The sequence below is a fragment of the Xenia sp. Carnegie-2017 genome, unplaced genomic scaffold (assembly GCF_021976095.1).
Source record: "Xenia sp. Carnegie-2017 unplaced genomic scaffold, XeniaSp_v1 HiC_scaffold_6, whole genome shotgun sequence".
Lineage (NCBI taxonomy): Eukaryota > Metazoa > Cnidaria > Anthozoa > Malacalcyonacea > Xeniidae > Xenia > Xenia sp. Carnegie-2017.
The window spans coordinates 13073696-13095915 of record NW_025813526.1 but is presented as its reverse complement, the minus strand read 5'-3'; the positions used below and the strand labels follow the sequence as shown (position 1 = coordinate 13095915).

The 22220-nt window shown below is 32.4% G+C and overlaps 1 protein-coding gene across 1 annotated transcript; it reads left to right on the top strand.

Moving 5' to 3' along the window:
- Positions 1–7329: 7329 nt before the first annotated feature.
- On the top strand, positions 7330–18751 carry LOC124458094 (RNA polymerase-associated protein CTR9 homolog). The gene is given in 26 exon segments (XM_047008189.1): positions 7330–7506; positions 8482–8580; positions 8759–8822; positions 9392–9445; positions 9448–9512; positions 9620–9667; positions 10473–10562; positions 11566–11593; positions 11667–11756; positions 12388–12441; positions 12444–12535; positions 12779–12886; positions 13056–13163; positions 13258–13377; positions 13661–13777; positions 14677–14895; positions 14976–15159; positions 15330–15418; positions 15533–15806; positions 16658–16713; positions 16780–16872; positions 17215–17331; positions 17802–17947; positions 18120–18328; positions 18437–18568; positions 18668–18751. Coding segments are annotated over 25 exon segments (2589 nt in total). The 5' UTR covers positions 7330–7464; the 3' UTR covers positions 18460–18568; positions 18668–18751.
- Positions 18752–22220: the final 3469 nt, after the last annotated feature.

Genomic DNA, 22220 nt, shown 5'->3' with positions numbered 1-22220 from the left:
CCATACTGGTTCGTCCACGTTGAAATACATCATATTGAATACATACAAAAAGATGGGAAAATTAATCTTCATATTTTTTACATAAATTTCACTTCAAGATGCTATTCGTTCTTTCAATCTTCCAATGTGTGTTGACACTTAACAGACAGAGTCTTAATCATTTCCAAAAAGGATGAGTTTTGTCAGCTTTTGCCGCTTAGATGGAGCTCCTTTACGAACGATTCTCTCGGAGTACACTTTGGAAAACTGGTGTACAAATATCTTACTGTACATGTATGCTAATTTTCTGATGAGGATGGCGATATGGTCATTGCAAAAGCTCTCATCTAGTGCATGAGTTTCCTTAGAATGCTGCATTAGCGATTGAAATACATTTGGCTTAGTTTCTTGCAGGACATCTCGTTGCATAACTTGGATTGTTTTTTCTGACAACTGACTCCACTTGTTGACCATTTTGCGAAGGGCTTTATCTGCTGCTTTTACTACTTTTACCAATGAGGAGGATGGACTTGTAAGCTTGCCATAGGTCTTGAAATATGTTTAGCTTGACTTTAATGAACCTTCATGACAGAATGAGTGGTCAGGTATGAGAGGTTGGTCATCATTCTCTATGGTTAAGGCAGTTGCACATTCAGCACACTTGATGCAACTTGTAATTTTCTTGGCTATGTATCCACTGATATAGGTCAGTACATCATCATGCCAAAGAGTGGAAGTGTTTAGTAATGCTGCAACTCTCCTATCAACATTTTGTGTCTCTTCAGCTAGCTTGCTTTCATTTACAACAGAGCAGTTGGCAGTTGCTGGGGCTGTCACTTCATTCTTTTGTAACAGTGCTCGGAGTGCGCACTTAAACTGTAGAGCATTTGGATTGTTATTCCATCCCGTACGACTTCTTATCTTGCTAAAGAACATTTCAAGCTGATCTTGGGTGAAACGGTAGGTTAATAAATATTCAAAATTGTTGTAGTTTCTGTTTAACTGATGTTTAGCTAGTGCTAAGATTGACTTTGATGAAATTGAAAATCCTATGATAAATGTTTTTCTTGGTCCTTTAAATAGTTCGATTCCATCATTGTCCTTTAAACCTTTCAGGTAACTTATGATATCATTTATGTCAATCTGCAGTTCATCCAGGTTACCTCGTGTGATTGGGCTCTTGTAATTTTTACCAAATTTACTTTTGGAATCTAGAATATCAAATATGTTGTTTATTTTCAGAAGGAATTCAGCTGTTGCTTCACTGTTTTCAAACTGCTTCAACTTGAGCTGTTGAAGGTACATTAAACCAGCTGCAACTGAATGACTTAAGCTTTGTGCTGCAATTGCCACATTCATTTTTTGATTATGCCATTTGATGTGCTTGGTTTTCAGTTTATTGCCAAGATGTAAAACATCTCTAGTTTGTACATTATGCAGCTCTGTCATATACTTCCAATTGATTTCATCCCCCTTCTCTGTGTAAAAAACTTTTTTGTCACCCAAGCAATTTCGTGCAAGTTTTAACATGTGACATGCATCCAAAATAATGTACAGTGTTTTGTTAGGCCTTATTGGGTGTTTGAATGATCCATCAAGTTTTCTAAAGTTGCATCCTAGGACTTTAGCTGTTGCCAGATTTTTTGCACAACCATCAACTGTAACACCATGCACATCAAGTCCTGCTTCAGTTAACAAATTGATAGCCTCTTTGATTATCTGGCCTTGCATTTCAGCTGTGACACGGCCCACCAAGAAATATGCTATGGGGTGATACCATTGTTTTTTGAGCCCTGCAGCCATGACAACTAAAGCATTTGTTGCAATGCTATCCTGTTCTTCTGCAAGGATGGGGCCATAATCTGTATTGCCAGCAAATTTCTTGTTTTTCACATCCCAAATTACTTCTTTTTTTATGGCCATTTCATCTACTATTAGGATACAATCTTTGCAGTTGTCTTCAAGACCATTCTGCAAATGTTCAAAGGCATTGCTTAAGAAACCATGCTCACAGTCAATGACAGCTGCCCATGTTCGGATAGTTGATGGACATGGTAAGTGAAGTACTCGTCTTACAAAATTGTATGCCCTAGGACTGTAAAAATGCAAGGGGGTAGCAAATTGCTTCATGGTATCACTGTATTTTGAATTCTTTGACTTGCTGGCATTTTTTCTTTCGTTCTCAAACAGGTTCTTAGTCATATGTCCAAAGTTGGAGTTTAGGGTTTGACTTTGCTCCTTTGACAAGTGTTGCGTGCATTCCAGCTTTTTTAATAGTCCTTTTATTGTTTTCTCTTAGCGAAGATTTTTGCTTGTCAGTGCTCTTATCTTTCTTTTTCTTTTTCCTAGACACTTTTTCATTTTGGGGATGACTTTTCTTGGGGACATGCTGTATGCATGATCTTGTATATCTGGATGATCAGAGTGCGAAAAACATCAATTGCGAAAAACATCAATTGCCCTATAGTGACTCTATGTTTTTTGCCGGTTCCCACGCCATCTTGGATTTATCATGGATGTCACGCAATATGGCGGCTCGTCAGCAATCTAGTCCTACTATATCTATGGTTATAGCAAACCCATTGAGTTCTATAATAACTGCTAACTTTACTGGGGCGAGGACGCCAAAAAAATGGCGGCCAAAGGACGTATTTCCGCTGAAATGATCGCTTTGCAGAAAAATAATATTCTCGACCTCCCCCTGGTGTCTATAGTAAATTAGAAAGAATTTTTCAAAAACAAACACGATATCACAGAATATGGATATCGTTAGTTCCATATTCTGTGACGATTCTTTTTTGGCATTTCTTTTATAATGTCAACACTTCAATCGTTCATTTGTTGATGTCTTAGTTTCCACAAAAAGGAACATATCGCTTTTGACAGGTGAGGTAGTTGTTTGTTTTGTTAGTCCGTCAACGATTGAAAAGCAATTATACATGCACTTGAAAAGCCATAAAGTACATATTAAAGATCGTATTTTTTAAGACTGACTTGAACGCCAAATATACTGATGTTTTCCTGTTTTTGTTTATAAAATTCTGTATAGTTTTCTGTCATTTGTTAATGGATGAAATCGTAAATTTACCCACTTATTTGCAAAATAGTTTCCCTAAAGCAAAAAAGACCCTGCACACATTTTGCTCTGTGATTAAGTATCAAAAAAGGTTTAATCAGCCCCAATGGTACCCATGATTTGGAGCAGAGCTTGTTATGTTCTATTTGCTGACAACATGCAGGGAAGATCAAGGAGTAAAGATGACTGGAAGATGTTATTGACCTGGCAGAGTCTTAAAAAATGATAATGCTGTAAAGATAATTGATTTATTGTCCGCCCTATCCAGAGTTATTTAATTTGATCGTGGTCAAATTCTATGGATGGAGACAATGGATTCACTAAGGATGGCTTGAATGCTTTGAAGTTAAAGTTCATGATCCAAAGAAAGATGGCAAGAAGGTTGTGTGTGTTTTGATGCTTAATGAAATGTCAATTACAAACATGTAAAATGGAAGGCCATAAAGTTTGTGTCTATGTAAACATTTTTACTGAGATTGATGATGACTCGATGAAGATGTGAAGCTTCAAACTGTATAAGCCCTTGGGTTTTATGTAACTTAATGTTTAAATCATGTCATATCTTTATCAAAATATTTTAGTTGAGTGTTGTTTGAATGTTACTAATATCTAATGCACTATACTGAAGCATTAAAGATTCAGTGATGAAACCTTTAAAGTTACTGTACTGTATATTTCTTATATATTTCTTATATTTCTTTAAGAAAAATTTGAGCTTATTTACCTATTAGAGTACAGAATGGAGATTTATCATATGCATTATTGCTGCTTTTTAAAGAAAAGTTTTTCACTTTTCAAAGCTTTTCTAAAAATTTTTTGCTTCTTATTTCTTATCATGAAATTGATGATATAGAGGTAATATAATACAATAATATTCTAATTTCTAAAAAGCTTTTAAGCTTCTAGCATAAAAGTACACTATAGTTATTTAATTCATTTGGTTTTATTGCCTTGCTATGACATATCTACTTGCACTTCATCATTCTTGTATGAACAAAACACCAGATGTGGATACTCAGAGAACAAAATGCACTACCATCTGCTTATGAAATTTATTATTGAGGTGAAAACTGTGTTAATCATTCAGATTATAGTGCACTTTTATTGCAAATATAGGAAAAACAAAACAAAGTGAAAAAGAAAGGTAGAAGTATTAAAACTACAAATGAATTATAAACACCATTGGAAGCATAAGTGTTTTGATGATTATTTGCATTTTGCCCGATTCATATATCAATACCACAAAATCAAAATGTGCTACAACTTTACAAATATTTGATGCAGTTGCACTTCAGAACATCACAAAAAGGTTACTTATAGTAATTTCTATACAATATTGTTTGTTTTCATTTACCTAACCTATGCAGACTTGAGTCTTTTTACAATTTCATATGAAACTCAATTACAGATAATCCGTAAATATCCAGAGATTTAATATGTACTTTTTTAAAGAAACAAGTAAAAATCCTACAATTGTGACGAAAAAAGCCATTGCATGAAAAGAAGCGAAATAGCAATGATAACAAATAAGCTAACTTCTCTCGTGAACCGTGGAGATGAACTATGATATACATTTTTTGTATAGACTAAAGAGTTTAATCGATCAAACAAGTTTGACGCTGGTAAGAAAACGACGCACATCTGCATTCATACATGTGTAGCCGACATATCGGTCTTTCGTCGATAGTTATAAATGCATCCTCGTAGGAGCAGATAACTGACAACCACAGTTCACTCGCTGTTATGAATTTAAGGTTTTTACCTTCATTTTCATCAAAAAATTGCTTGCCGAATCCCAAATACATACATACATTTTCCTCACTCTTTCCTCAGGAGGGAGTGGGAAATTGTGAAATTTTCGAAAAAGCGGTCAATTTCGGTAAATCTCAGCGGCAAAGGACGAAATCCGCCATTCATCAGATATCTAAGGCCGCGCTTGAGATAGCCGCTCTAGTTATTATATAACTCAATAGCCTGGACCCCGTGGTCAAAAACATGGCGGTAATGGCGGATTTTGGTTGTCAAAACTTCCACTTTGAGAAAAATTTTTAACATTCGCTCCCTCCCGAATCCGGAACTCTATTACTGCTTATATCAATGACAACCAGCGAAAACAACCACGATACCGTAAGCACAAAATATTGAAAATAATGCTTCAGGTTTTTGTGAAATAGACACACACATTTAAATGAGGTAAATCTACTGTAAAATAACGTATATTTGTCAAGTAATGCTTTAGCTATGTTAGAAATAAATATCAAACGGCATTCTTTACACTATCAATGTGTCGTTAAGCTTTAATGCATAATACCATACGCAATACTTGTGTTTTTGACTATTTGTTAACAGCTTCGTGCAACGGTCTTTCTTGAATAAATGGGTAAATCTTAGTTAAAATGTCCAAAAAGGAGTTAGAAAAAGTTAGCTTACCCTACGACTTAAGTCTACTGGAAATATATTATAAGTAGGTATGTATTTTTTTGATATTTTTGGTAGGATTGATTCTGGGTGTCTTATAAGGTATTATGATATTCTGATAAATCTACTGAGAACTTATGAAGAAAATATCTTGAACTAGGAGAGCAAAAGAACGAAATTCAGAAATTCTATAATCATGTTGCTGGTTCTGTTTTGAGCCAAGATATTAGAAACTGGATTGTCATTGACAACCATGGATCTACTACTGAACAGAACTACATTAATTTCCCATTGAAAATACGATTTCTTAAATTAAAGTGCATTGGTTTCTCTGACATAACACTTTTCTTATTGCTGCATGAAGGCAAACCTGTTTAAATAATTATAATGTAGGTGAAGATATTTAGCATGTTGTATAATTGTTATTATACAGACATTATTTATAATATTATGGCCTTGTGTAATGTATGTCAAGAACTTATTAATTCTCAAAATGCTAACCTTCTTGCACTACTTTCTCTTGTGTCCTTACAAATTACAGTTACCTATACTAATTTTTCTAGGTTCAAACAACTTGACAAATTTTTGAATTTTACATTATGCCTTTGAATTTTTCTTTTTGTCTTTTGGTAAAATATCAGTAAATGACTTAAAATAAAGTTTATCTAAAATAGTATTTTGTACAAAGTAACTATACATAATTGGAAAAGTCTCATGTTGAAGGAAGATGTGGCTTCTTTTACTAGATTGCTACTCTTATTCTTTTAAATGATATCGTAATTCTTCAAAAGACATAAAAAGTTCTTTGTCATCAATTTTTGCTTCTTCCACATTCAACTTCATTGCAACCAATGCATCTTACGTGAATTTTTAATCACCTGGAATTGAAAAACATATGGACTTTGTCAGATGATGCAGTACTGTATTTAATGTTTCATGCATGTCATGATAAGCTTTTCTTGAACAAATATTTCAAGGTAGGAGCAAAATTTGGCACATTATTGAACAAAGTAGTTTTTATCTTGATTTTGATGTACTAACCTGTTTACTACACTGTGTAACAAACAATTCATTTACAGAAACACAAGATGGCATTTATGAAACTTTTAGCATAAAGCAAACCTTTACACACCATCATCATGATTGTCCATAATCTGTCAAATTGTCCAGGCTAGCTGTTTAATACTGGTATTTTTTATTGTACGACATGTACCAAAGAGCTCATTAATTAATCCTGCACTGCATTTGATTTCAATACAGCTCTGTCCTTAATATTTGCTTCATATTTTCAGAAAAATATCATGAAAAATCCACCATTTCAACTCAGTTGAAACAAGGAGTTTTAAGATATGCATATCTCGAGAAGAACTGGTTGCTTTGCCTCGTCTAGCAAGCGATTAAGTAAAGAACAAATAAGAATGGATAAACATAACTTAAATTACAACTTAGGAGTAAAAACATTCACAAAATATATACCATCACACTTCAAGTATTGACTTAAAACAAAACACTGAACACTTTAAATGGTAAACAATCTTACGTTGCTTACCGGTATCATGAAATGTTTCCTTTTCTGGCATTACTTCAGCATCCGTCTACCAAACAAGTTTGCAGCATGTTTTAAAGATAAAATTTCTAAAAGTTTTTGTGCTTGGCATTGATATTTTATATAATCGCTATTGTGGTTGTCAAATCCGGGTGGGCGAAAAAAAATTTCATTTTATGAGCCCGCGTCTTTCCGCTGACTTTGACAACCAAAATCCGCCATGTTTTTCACCACGCGGCCGTGCGCTAATAATTTATAGTAATTCGGTTGACATTTCCCCTTCAGGTCTTATAGAACTCAATGGTATATATCTATTCTGTGGTGTTGTCAAAAATGGATAGCAGTGGTGGGATGGGGATCAAAAATATTCCTACATCTCGTTATCACCAATTATCCCACAGTATTTCTTTCTCATAATCAATGTTCACAATATTATCTTTTCAACATGGCGACTTCAGTAGAAATTCCTTTAAGAGATACTGACGAAGTAAGTTATCACTTGTTGATGGAATTCTCATACTTATATTATTTAACTGGTGTATTTTATAATATGAACAGTAAATTTGCTAGTCTTTGGTACATGCTACATGAAACATTTTTTAAATTCTTCTCAACTTCTCTCAACTCAACTTCTCAACTGTCTATCACTAATGCTTTATAAAGAACCTGATGTTTTATAAATAAATATAATTCTTACGTAATTACGGAGAGAAGCAGAGAGTTTTTTTATTTACTAACAATTTTAGTCGTGGTTTGTGCAGTAGCACGGTATAAAATAACAAATACGAATAGAAATGATTTTGATTTGTATTTTTGAAACATGTTCTTGTTCGAATTCGTACTCAGAGAATTGTCGTTATGCTGTATTTTTGTTTACCTATATGCGAGAAGCATAAGTGTTAACGTTTGAGTAGTTTTCTAGACTTTTTTACAAATGTTATGAATTCAAAAAGGGAGCTATTGTGGAGACAACCTGCTGCTGGGTTTATATGGGTGGATTAGATTTTTAAAGACAATTGTGCAATGTTTCACAAGTGTGTGAATGTAACCTCTAATCAAAATGCAACTTTAAATTTGGCTATTCCCAAATTATAAGGATAGATCCTTGATTGTTTTATAAGGAAATGGTATTGTAGTTTGGTGGTTTCTAGTTGTCATACCATGTCAGAAATTTTTGAAAGTTTTATCCATTGAAACATTATTCAAAATTGCTTTTTCTAATTGGGAATTGGCACTTTTTTTCTCTCCCCTAAATCTAATTTTGCTTAGTTGCATAATGTACATGTTGTATGTATTTTTAATTGTGGGTTGGGTTTAACTATGTCAATATTATGATTGAGTGTGGGCTTATTAACATTAGACATCTTTGATCCATAGAGTGGTCTAGATATTCAAAGGATCTCTGAATGATATATTGGTGTTTTTCAAGATACAACGCATCTAAATGATAATTTTTCATTAGGTGATAGAATTACAATTTGATCAGTTACCAGAAGGCGATGAAGTTTTGAATATATTAAAACAAGAAAATGCTCAGTTGAAAATATGGAATGTTCTTGCAGTAAGAACTTTTGCGTGTTTTTTTTAATGTTTCTAGTTTTCTTTTTGGGCATATTACATGTGTGTTACATGCTTGTTTCATGTGTGTTACATGTGTGTTACTTATTTGTTACAAGCATGTTAAAGGTGTGTTACAATGCTTTTTATGTAAAGTGTATCTGTAATAATTTTCTGTTTAGATCCAGTATTTCAAAGAAGGCAGAACAAGTGATTTTGTTCAGTTGTTGGAAGCAGCTAAGACAGGTTATTTTTCTTAGTTGGAATAGATAATATAAGTTACGGTGAAGTTAGAGATTGTTTAATTTGAAGAGCTCATTAAACATTGATCAAATAAGTTTCAACCAAATTATGATTTGTGTAAACACAAATTTTTATATGTTGAAGTATGTCACAATTAAGTTGGCTTTTCAGAAATCACAATAATTTTTTTCTAAACTTTAACAAAAAACACAATGTAAAATTATTGATTCTTAAACTAGTATTAGACTAAGAAGATTAAAAATTTTGCATTTTAACTAAAGTTACTGCTGCAGGTTGTATACCAAAAAATATCTTGTATGTATGTTTGGTTTTATTTTTATCTTGTTTTTGCTCCAACCATGATTATATTGAGCTGTTTAAAAATAATACACATTACACAATCTATACAATATATTTCATCTGTAGTTTCAATTTCCAACTATAAATGTTGTCAAAATCTATAGTTTGTGTCCATATGAAAGTATTATTGTCCAATAGGATTGTTACCAAATGATTTTTATTTTGATAATGGTCCATACTGTAATGATTTGTCTTGCATTCTTTACTCACAGAAGGAAACATCAATTACACAAACAGTGATCGTGACAGAATGATATGTTTGGACACATGCATATTATGCATATTAAGAAAAAAAGAAAAAATAAAGAAAAGAAGAAGGAAATGTTTACTAAGGTTAAACTCTTTGAAACATTAAAGAATATTCATTCTTTATATTTCTTGGACTTTTGTATTTTTCTTTTGTCAAATATTTTTCATAATTTATTTTTTATTTTCAACAGGCAACACAACTTTTCACTTCTGCTGACAAAATTATTATGTATGATCAGGTATGAATGGCATTTCTCCCATCACATATGTGACATTCACAATGCATTTGATGCTATTTTTATTCTTGCCTCCAAGCATATGCAAGACCTTACAAAGTTGCTGAAGTTTACGTACAATATTTTATAATGTTTATAGAGTAAACTATCAGTTTTAACAAAATGATTTCATCTTGGAATTATAAATGTCTATTAATGTTTTGTAATCTCAGGGTCGAGTCCCTTACAAGCAGTATACCTTAATATGATGTTTGGATTTCTAATTAGAAAGAGCAGAAAAATGAAGATGTGTTTGGTTTAATGAGAAAGATTGCTTTAAAAAGGATTTTATGAGTATAAACTCATTCTTTAGTGGGCTGCTTAATTGAATGCCATCTCCCTCTTGGAGCATAAGTTTGTATTAGAGTTTGTGTTAGACATCCATCTCTAATAGATGCCCACATATTGCTGTTATAATAATATTATAGTGGTTACTTATAGTGGCCAAGAAATCATGTATTCAATGACCCTAGAATTGTTAGATTTTGTTTATAATGCCCCAGTGCATCTATTAGATGATTTACGGTACATAAATTTAATTAATGCTTGCTGATAAAGTCATGTTTATAAAGAAGTTGTTTGTAAGTTGTTAAAGAATGATGTCTGTGATTGTGTTTTAATGTAAAGTAGAGTATTAGAGTATAGTACTTGTATTTGAATTTTAACAATGTAAATGCATTACTATGACAGTAGCCAAAGCCGTAAAATATTTTATGACTTTTGCAAACCATATTTTATTATCGTTGAAAACAACATATTTCTGTTTTAGAAACATCTTCTTGGTCGGGCATATTTTTGTTTGTTAGAAGGAGATAAAATAGATCAAGCTGACGCACAGTTTAATTTTGTTTTAGCTCAGGTAAGTTTGACAACTTTCAGCTTTTCTTGTCTAAAGCATTTGAAAATAATGAAATATCATAAAAAATAATACAAATTGAAAACTCATTTTATCCAAATTTTAGAACGTGATTTTACGAATAAAATTTTAAAACCAATTACCGTTGTTTCGTAAAATAAGCGCATGCGTTAGGTTAACTTTACTGAATTATATTTAAACAATATTTGAATCAAATGATTATGATTTTATGGTAAATACATGTAATATAAAAATTTGATAATTTAGAACTGTGATTTTTTTAATGTTTTGAGGCTTAAAGTTGGAAATTTCGACCATTTTTCGCCCAACTAATTTGTCAGTTTTGGAAGTCGTCTGTGTATTTTATTACGAGATAGATTTTACTGGACATCTACGATACAAGATGTTGCAAAGGTGTAAAATAATACGTACAGTGTGACCATATGTTCGTTAGCAAGTTTTACTAAACCTTTGATCAAATTTTACTAAATGGGCCAAAATTTTACTAGGTTATGATTTCTCGCGCTTTACCCCCGATTTTATGTAGCATGGGAGAATGGTTACCCCTGAGAATGCTTGAAACATAAAACTTGAATGAACATGTTGGTTGCAAACTGTTTTACAAGGATTACATTTGATTTTGCTGGCTAAATTATCATCATAGTCTGAATACCAAGTTTTCTAATCCTCGTCAAACTCTCTTATAGGAACTATCCCAAAATCTTGAATTTCGAAAAATTGTACCAAAAAATTACTAAACATTTTTGTACTAGACTTCTATCAAGTTTGTCAAAATTTTACCAAGAGTAAAAAGATAAACAGAGTATAATCACATTCCATACGTATGTTTGCTAAAAACGACTTTGGCTGCAGAAAAATTACAAAAATAAATCCTGGATTTATCAATATATTGCAAATGTGTTTTAAAATATTATATACTATGTAAAGGCCCATAGTTTGCAAAAGACTCTTTTGTACTTTTTATATTTCTTTGATTTGTTTTTAGTCTGGCAACAATATTCCAGCGTTGTTGGGTAAGGAAATTTACACGTTTTCTGTACATATTCGTTTTATCTCCATGAAACTTTTATTGTCGTTTTCCTTTAGGAAAGGCTTGTATTTCGTTTAATAAAAAAGATTATAAAGGAGCGTTAGCATATTATAAAAAAGCGTTGAGAACAAATTCTAACTGTCCAGGTATTTCTCCTTATATTACATTTTGACTTTTAAGTTTTTGGGGTCAACCCCCCTGTTCATCGAACGATGGGTTTGATGCATCAAACATTTGTATTGTTATGCATGGGGACAACCCTGTTCATCGAACGATGGGTTTGATGCATCAAGCATTTGTATTGTTATATATGGGGACAACCCCCCTGTTCATCGAACGATGGGTTTGATGCATCAAGCATTTGTATTGTTATGCATGGGGACAACCCCGTGTTCATCGAACGATGTGTTTGATGCATCAAACATTTGTATTGTTATACATAGGGACAACCCCCCTGTTCATCGAACGATGGGTTTGATGCATCAAACATTTGTATTGTTATGCATGGGGACAACCCCCCTGTTCATCGAACGATGGGTTTGATGCATCAAACATTTGTATTGTTATGCATGGGGACAACCCCCCTGTTCATCGAACGATGGGTTTGATGCATCAAACATTTGTATTGTTATGCATGGCATTAATTAGTTTATTTTCTTTTTGGTTTTAAAATTAAATTGTAACGCTGAATAACTTTTTCATGTTCACATTACTTTTAAGTTTTATTTAGAAATTTAAATGTTATTTCTGATAATCTTATACATATATACTTTATAGCTGCTGTCCGTCTTGGTATGGGTCATTGTTTTGCAAAACTTGGAAAACATGAAAAGCAAAGCTTGCATTTGAAAGAGCCTTACAACTCGATCCATATTGTACTGGAGCGATGGTTGGTCTTGCTATTATGGAACTGAGCTCAAAAAAAGTGAGATAATCATTTGGACATAAATTTTACTCATTTATTAGCTTTGCGTATTGTCTTAGACTTGCCAGAGGTATGAATTAAATCTTGTATAAATTAGCGTGTTGTTTTAACCATCTTGCTATGTTTTTATAAATACTTTTCTAATTTCTAGAGAAACAAAATGTTTCTTATTAAATTCAAAAAACACATTTATGTTTGCCAAACTTCTCCCAAATGGTTCATGTTTGCCAACTTTATATTTAGCCTGATGCCATCAAAACTGGTGTTCAATTGCTTTCTAAAGCCTACTCAATTGACAACTCCAATCCAATGGTTTTGAATCACTTGTCAAACCATTTCTTTTTTAAAAAGGTTTGTGTTTTCAATTTTTTATTTAGTAGACGATGACTTTTAACGAATACTATCATTAGAAGAAGCCGTCTCTCTTCTCTTGTTATTTTCATTAGTTTTTCCTGGTCTCTTGTGAAATCTGACCTAAATTCTCATGAGAAATCATACTTATCTTTTGTCTTATTACCAGGATTACACAAAAGTTCAGCATCTTGCTTTACATGCTTTTCATGGTACTGAGGTTGAGTCAATGCAAGCAGAAAGCTGTTATCAAATGGCAAGAGCTTTTCATTCTCAGGTATTAAATATAAATAAACCATAAGTATTTATGAATGTATAAAGATAGTTTAACAATTGACCACTGTTTTTCGTTTATACTTTTGATTATTTAGAACGACTACGATCAGGCTTTTCAATATTATTACCAAGCCACACAGTTTGCTTCTGCTGGATTTATCTTGCCATATTTTGGACTAGGACAAATGTACATAGCTCGTGGGGATAGAAACAACGTATGACGTTCGAATGCGTATTTCTTGATAACCTAACACTTTAACCTTAACTGACTTGTTCAACATTATGAATTAATAACCACTAGCTGCAATTTTCAATTATGAATTGGTTTTAATTTGTTTCGGTAGATTGTACTTAAAGTGCTTTCTGACGATTTTTGATTATCTTTTTATCTGCGCTTCGATAACGAATTGTGTATTTATTAAGTTATATTTTATTTGATCGTCGTTTTGTCTCTTGTTATGTTTTGTTTGTTCTTTATTTCTCTTTTCGTTTATTAAGGCTGCGCAATGTTTTGAAAAAGTTTTAAAAATGATGCCTGGTAACTATGAAACCATGAAAATCTTGGGCTCCCTCTACAGTAGCTCTGATGACATGGAAAAGAAGGAGACGGCAAAAGTAAAATATTCCATTTAAAATTTTGTAAGGAATCTAGGGATCACTCATTTCAATTGTAGGGAATCTAGGGATCACTCATTTCAATTGTAGGGAATCTGGATCACTCATTTCAATGGTGGGAATCTAGGGATCACTCATTTCAATTGTAGAGAATCTAGGGTCACTAATTTCAATTGTAGGAATCTAGGGATCACTCATTTCAATTGTAGGAATCTAGGGATCACTCATTTCAATTGTAGGAATCTAGGGATCACTCATTTCAATTGTAGAGAATCTAGGGATCACTCATTTCAATTGTAGGAATCTAGGGATCACTCATTTCAGTTGTAGGAATCTAGGGATCACTCATTTCAATTGTAGGAATCTAGGGATCACTCATTTCAATTGTAGTGAATCTAGGATCACTCATTTCAATTGTTGGGATCTAGGATCACTCATTTCAATTGCAGGAATCTAGCGATCACTCATTTCAGTTGTAAAGAATCTAGGATCACTCATTTCAATTGTAGGAATCTAGGGATCACTCATTTCAATTGTAGGAATCTAGGATCACTCATTTCAATTGTAGAGAATCTAGGATCACTCATTTCAATTGTAGGGAATCTAGGGATCACTCATTTCAATTGTAGTGAATCTAGGGATCACACATTTCAATTGTTGGGATCTAGGGATCACTCATTTCAATTGTAGGGAATCTAGCGATCACTCATTTCAGTTGTAGAGAATCTAGGGATCACTCATTTCAATTGTAGGAATCTAGGGATCACTCATTTCAATTGTAGGGAATCTAGGGATCACTCATTTTAATTGTAGAGAATCTAGGGATCACTCATTTCAATTGCAGAGAATCTAGGGATTATTAATTTTAATTTGCTTTAATTATGATGTGAATTATTTAGAGTCATTTGAAAAAAGTAACTGAACAATACCCGGATGATGTTGAAGCTTGGATAGAATTGGCTGGAAGTCTTGAACAGACCGATGTACAATCAGCATTGTCTGCTTATGGTACGGCTTCCCGTTTACTTAAAGAAAAGGTTGGAGCTGATGTTCCCCCGGAAATTTTAAATAATGTTGGTGCATTACATTTTCGATTGGGAAATCTTAACGAAGCTAAGGTAAAATTTTCTGTAGTAAACCAACTTTTTCATAGCTATAACAATAAATGTTTAATAAATATTATATCAATACTATTTAGAAATTTTACGAAGCATCATTGAAACGAGCAAAAACTGAAGGCGATAATGATGAAAGTTATTACAATGCAATATCAGTAACGACAAATTACAATCTAGCAAGATTGCATGAAGCAACTTCAGAATTTGATCTTGCCGATAAATTATACAAAAATATTCTTCGAGAACATCCGAACTATGTTGAATGTATGTGTTTATTCTATAATTGACATTTCTCGTCCGTGAAATTTATAGAATTCCTACATGGTTTACCGCAAATCTAACTTATGTTTTGCTTTTGCACATTGCGTCATGTTTAATTTGTATTCAATACGTCATCATTTCTAATGTCAATTATGTCATCTTTTATTTTGCAGGTTACCTCCGTTTGGGTTGCATGGCACGAGATCGAGGTCAGATTTATGAAGCGTCTGATTGGTTCAAAGAAGCATTGCAGATCAATCAAGTACTTCATATAAATTTTAGTATTGCTAAAGTTGATGTTTATGTGTCTTTGCAAACTGCATGTGTTATAAAATGTAAGGATCTGCTGAATTTGATTGTTTATTTACTATTTAAGGATCACCCTGACGCTTGGTCCCTGATTGGCAATCTTCATCTTGCTAAACAAGAATGGGGACCTGGACAAAAAAAGTTTGAAAGAATCTTGAAACAGGCTTGCACAGAAAAAGATTCGTATTCCTTGCTTGCTCTTGGTAATGTGTGGTTGCAAACGTTACATCAACCTACAAAAGATAAGTCAAAAGAAAAACGCCATCAAGATAGAGCACTCTCCTTGTATAAAGAAGTTTTACGACAAGATGCCAGAAACCTTTATGCTGCTAACGGAATAGGTAAGTAGCGTTGTATGAATTGGTGTTATTTACATGGTCACGACATACAGTAGATGGTCACGACATACAGTAGATGGTCACCTCATACAGTAGATGGTCACGACATACAGTAGATGGTCACGACGTACAGTATAATGGTTATGACATACAGTAGATGGTTATGACATACAGTAGATGGTTATGACATACAGTAGATGGTCACCTCATACAGTAGATGGTCACGACATACAGTAGATGGTCACGACATACAGTAGATGGTTATGACATACAGTAGATGGTTATGACATACAGTAGATGGTCACGACATACAGTGCATGGTCACGACATACAGTAGATGGTTATGACATACAGTAGATGGTCACGACATACAGTAGAAGGTCACGACATACAGTACATGGTTATGACATACAGTACATGGTTATGACATACAGTAGATGGTTATGACATGCAGTAGATGGTCACGACATACAGTAGATGGTTATGACATACAGTACATGGTTATGACATACAGTAGATTGTTATGACATACAGTACATGGTTATGACATACAGTAGATGGTCACCTCATACAGTAGATGGTCACGACATACAGTAGATGGTCACGACATACAGTAGATGGTTATGACATACAGTAGATGGTTATGACATACAGTAGATGGTCACAACATACAGTAGATGGTCACGACATACAGTAGATTGTCGTAAATGGTCATGAGATAAAATTGGACAAAAGTAAAGCTATGGGGATTGAACAAAAGGTGGACTATGTTCTGGAAGATGTAGGGGTTTAAAGGCAAAGAGTTGGCTATATATGCCGTGTTTTCATTTTTCAAATTTTTCAATCTTTTGTAGGTTGTATTTTAGCTCATAAAGGATTTCAAAGAGAAGCCAGAGATATTTTTTCGCAGGTAAATACTGAAACAAGACTTAAACATTTTAGCATTCAGTAAATGCTGATTTTGTTTTTTTTTTAGGTTCGTGAAGCTACTGCTGATGTAGGTGATGTTTGGTTGAATCTCGCTCATAGTTATGTGGAACAAAAACAATACGTGGCTGCTATACAGATGGTCAGTGAATGTATCATGTAAAATAATCTACGTAATACTTCAATAAAGCAGGTCTTGTAATTTTTCAAAGTAACAGTTCACCTTCAGGTGTTGTTTAACTTATATTTTACCAAATAAACCTTTTCTCTCGTACAATCAAAATTAGTACGATCATTTTAGCTCTTTTAGCTCATTTTTGAATTCATGTTAATCATTTGTTTTTGTTTTATTTTCAGTATTTTAATGGTGACTTTATTTCTGACTCTTTTAGCTCATTTTGAATTCATGTTAATCATTTGTTTTGTTTTATTTTCAGTATTTTAATGGTGACTTTATTTCTGATTTAATTTTATACTTTTGTAGTACGATAACTGTCTAAAGAAATTTTATCGTCATCATAATGTTGAAGTGTTGTCATATTTAGCAAGAGCTTATTATTTAAGTGGAAAACTTCATCAATGTCGTCATGTTCTCATCAAGGTAATCACATGTCTGTCACTGCAAGCATCTTAGCATCTCAGAAAAAAATGAATAATATTTTTCCTTCGAGTTTTTAAATGGTTTTTCTAAAGTTTCATGTACATGAAATAAAATTTGATCTGTGCATACACACTTAATTCATACAAATTTATGAATAGATTTACCCATGAAAAAAATTTATTTAAATATTTAATTTAATTTACTCAAATACTTAATAAACAATTGTTTGTCAAAGGAAAACATGTTGAATGTTGCAAGGGCTCGCCAGTGCTCTCATTCAAACTTAAGAAAACTCGTCTCACATGATAATTTCAAAATGATATATGCTGTAATGCTGCACTGCAAATTCTTTTATTTGAAGCTCTGTTTTTGCAGGCATATAACTGTATGTATTGGGTCATTTTGTTTTCTCATACCATTCAAAAGCGAGGCTACTATTTGCATCCAATGCGTGCCTATTTTTATTTCAGGCTCGACATATTGCTCCCAATGATACCGTTTTGCTGTTTAATGCGTCACTTGTGCAACAAAAACTGGCTACAGTGATTTTAAAAGCCGAGAAAAGTTCATTGAAAGTTGTTTTATCTGCTGTTGGTGAACTTGAAAATGCTCAAAGGTACAAAAATCCTATAAACTAATAAAAAGTACATTGAAATAGCGGAATAACCGCTCTCTGATTGTAGTTTGTTTTACTTCTGTCACTATAATTTGTTTTACTATTATCACTGTGGTTTAATCATCGTTCATAGTTGCAAACAATGATGTTAGAAATGACGTTTATAACGTAGGTCTTTTCAATGGTTAAGTCATCACGGTGATCGTATGAAGTATGATCTCGCTTGGGCTCAAAGCGAGGCTAGGCAATGTCAGGATTTTTTAAGTCAGGCGCAGTATCACGTTATGAGAGCGAGAAAAATTGACGAAGAACAACAAGAAATAAGGCGTAAACAAGAGGAAGAAAAGGAATTATTGAGGAAAAAAAAAGGAAGAAGAAGGGGTTAAAAAAGATTTAATTATTACTTTCGTGAACTGATAAAAAGATTTGCACAGTTAAATAGAATAAACAGACTCATTTTTTGATAACATTTTATCTTTTTTTAATCAGCGCCTAAAGAAAGAAGAAAATGAAAAACAACAAAAGGAAATGCTTGAAAAACGAGCGAATTTCCGTGAGGCTACAAAAAATTTGTTGGTGTTTATGCAAGAAGATATCGAAGAGAAAAAACCAAAGAAAAAAGTAATAGGACTTATTTATCTTCATTTGATGTATTGTTGACATTTTTTTACATTCGTGCTATTAATCATTGGTGTTAGTTGCGTTCTATACTTCCCTTAGAAAGGAAGGGAAACTGGTGAAATTTATTCAAGTGGAAGTGCTAGTGAGACAGAACATGTCACAAAGAAAGAAACAAAGAAAAAGTATGCTATAATTTGTATAGTGTGTTTTTTATTTTACTTTATTCTAATGAAATACATTTAACTGTACATATGACTTATTGTACCAATAAACATAACATTACTGTATACATCATGGTACCTTACTGTATACATCATGGTACCTTACTGTATACATCATGGTACCTTACTGTGTACATCATGGTACCTAACTGTTTGCATCATGGTACCTTACTGTATACATCATGGTACCATACTGTAAACATCATGGTACCTTACTGTAAACATCATGGTACCTTACTGTAAACATCATGGTAACTTACTGTATACATCATGGTACCTTACTGTATACATCATGGTACGTTACTGTGTACATCATGGTACCTTACTGTTCGCATCATGGTACCTTACTGTTCGCATCATGGTAACTTACTGTAAACATCATGGTATCTTACTGTATACATCATGGTAAATTACTGTATACATCATGGTACCTTACTGCATACATCATGGTACCTTACTGTAAACATCATGGTAACTTACTGTATACATCATGATACCTTACTGTATACGTCATGGTACCTTACTGTGTACATCATGGTACCTTACTGTAAACATCATGGTACCTTACTGTTTGCATCATGCTACTTTACTGTTTGCATCATGGTACCTTACTGTTTGCATCATGGTAACTTACTGTAAACATCATGGTATCTTACTGTATACATCATGGTAAATTACTGTATACATCATGGTACCTTACTGTATACATCATGGTACCTTACTGTATACATCATGATAATTTACTGTAAACATCATGGTAACTTACTGTATACATCATGGTAAATTACTGTATACATCATGCTACCTTACTGAATGTAACAATAGTAGTTATCATGAGGTCACTAATACGCTCTCTTGTTTTGTTTTTAGGAGGAAAAAACAAAATGATGCACTTTTGCATAAGCCAGTACAAAGATGAAAAAATTATTTATTTATTTTTTAAAACAACACTAATGCGAAACAGATAAATTTTAAAAAGAAGTTGTTATTTTTCCTTTAAAATATATTCATTATTGATTTGCAAATTCTCATTCATTGATTAACTAATTTGATTGGTTGAGCTTATATCAGTTTGCACAGACAATGCAAACACAGCTAAAGAGCAATGAGTGCAGTAAATTTCATTATAAAATAAAAACAATGAAACATGTGAGCTGATTGGTCTAGAGCTGTGTTTGCATTAGTCTGTGTCAAACAATCTGAGATCAACCAATCAAATCAATCAATCAATCATCAATCAAAGAGAATTTGCAAATCAATCATGAATACACATTAGATGAATATTAAAATGATTTGTTTGTTTCACTATTGTTATTCCTGCATTCTTGTTAAAAGATGTTTTTTGTGTTCGAACTGGCTTATACAAACCTTGGAGAGGTTTGTCTTCGGTCTCAGACTTGCACTGATCTGTTCTCTAGTTCTCCCAAAGGTCTCCTCAATTTGCATAAACCTGTGCAAACATAGTAAACATCTTTTAATTCTTAATTGTTTTTATTTTATAAATGTATATATAAACAAGACCATTTTAGCTACAAAGATTCATACTCTAATTATGCATAATGCAATCTGCATTTGCACACAAAGAAAAACTTTTGGGGATTAATCAACATTAATTTTGAAGTGCATTGCTTATGAATGAGGGATTGGCATAACAAATCCTTGATTGACTATTTTTGCTATTTTGTATATAAATTTGCCCAATTTTACTAAAATTTCAGACAAACTTCCTCAATACTCTCCTGAATCACATGATAAAACTAGAAATGAGCATTTTAGAAATTTTCAATAACCTGTTTTCACTTTTGACAGGAAGAGTCAAGGATGATACTGTTTTTTGCTGTTGAATAACAACGACCAAAGGAAATGCTAAACTCGCATTTCCACAAACATCAACAAGCACAGCCTAAGACAAATACGAAACACAATAACTTAATGACAATGTTAAATTACTGCTATAAATATAATGTTCACGTCTAACAAAACTTAATTGAATACCTCGCTAAGGTTGAAATATACAGGATTTGTAAAGACATAAATATTTTTCTTGCGAATTGAGACTGCACCTTTGTATTTCTCTCCCAAATTGCCGTACATATAATCAACAACAAATTGGAGTGATACGTTGACATTTGCAAGTATCAAAATAATAATGAGGAAAAACATATACAAGTAAGAGTTAATACTATTTGCATTTTATTTAAGAAGTAAATTTTATTTATCACAATTGTATTAAAGTTTCTCTAGCTGCGCTAAACTCTGTTTGTTTATTGGAAAAAATTCGTTGGCAATCTTGTTGGAAAAACTCGCTATTTGTTTTTAAAGACTATTGAGGAAAAACGTATACAGGTAAGAATTAAATACAATTTGTATTTTATTTACGAAGTAAACTTCATATAAGAAAGAAAATCGTTTGTAAGTTATTTCATGAAAAAAATTTATAAATGATCACACGGTATAGAAATAGATTACGGAATCAGTTAAAAGATATTTGTATCATGATGACAATTTGTTTGGAAGTGGGAATACATTATAAAGTCTTATTGCAAAAACGTTTATCAATTACCTACAGAAATTTTAAAATAGTTGCAAAAAGAATTTATTTTCAACGTAAAACGACATAAAAATGATATCAAAGAAATTAAAGATCTCGATAAAGTATTAAATATTTTTATTCGTATAATCCAAAAAATCAGATTAATGAGGGTAAGTTAATAAAAAAATCAAAAAACAAAAGCTATTTTTATATTAATGTTTATTCTTTTGGGAGGAAAAAGTATGACTTATTTTGAAAAGAATAGAGTTATATTTACAGAACTCTGCGATACTAAATTTCAGAACTGTGAAAGGTGTAATTATTGTGTAAAATTCGAAAGTTAACCTTGGCAAAACTAATGCTGGATTATATCGAAGCTGATTGTTTTGATTTTATTCGTGGAAAGATAGAAAAAGGCTATTTTCGAATTTAAGTTAAAACCTTATTAAAAAAATTGAAAATTGGAAAAATGGATTGTACTTCATTAAATTCCGAAGGGCTATTGGATAAAGTGTATACTCATTTAAAAAACGATGGTGATAATGATACTGAAGATGAAGAACAACATGATAATGACATAACTGATTTAAATAAAAAGAAAGGCAAGAAAGGACAAAGAATAAGTGGCAAAAAATTATGAAACGAATAAAAATAACTTACTAACATTTTTTTATTTGTTATTAGTAATTTTTTGGAAAGTATATGATGGAAAAACCTTATATCAAAAATCATTTGCTGTAATAGAACAAAATGGATATAATTTTTGTAGTGTTAACATATTGGTCGACATAATTGTAATTGTAAGTATAATCAAAACAAACCTAGAGTCGATATGAAGTCGAACTATACAACGTATATAAATATATATGCTATTAAAAATCAATCGTTTCATATTAAA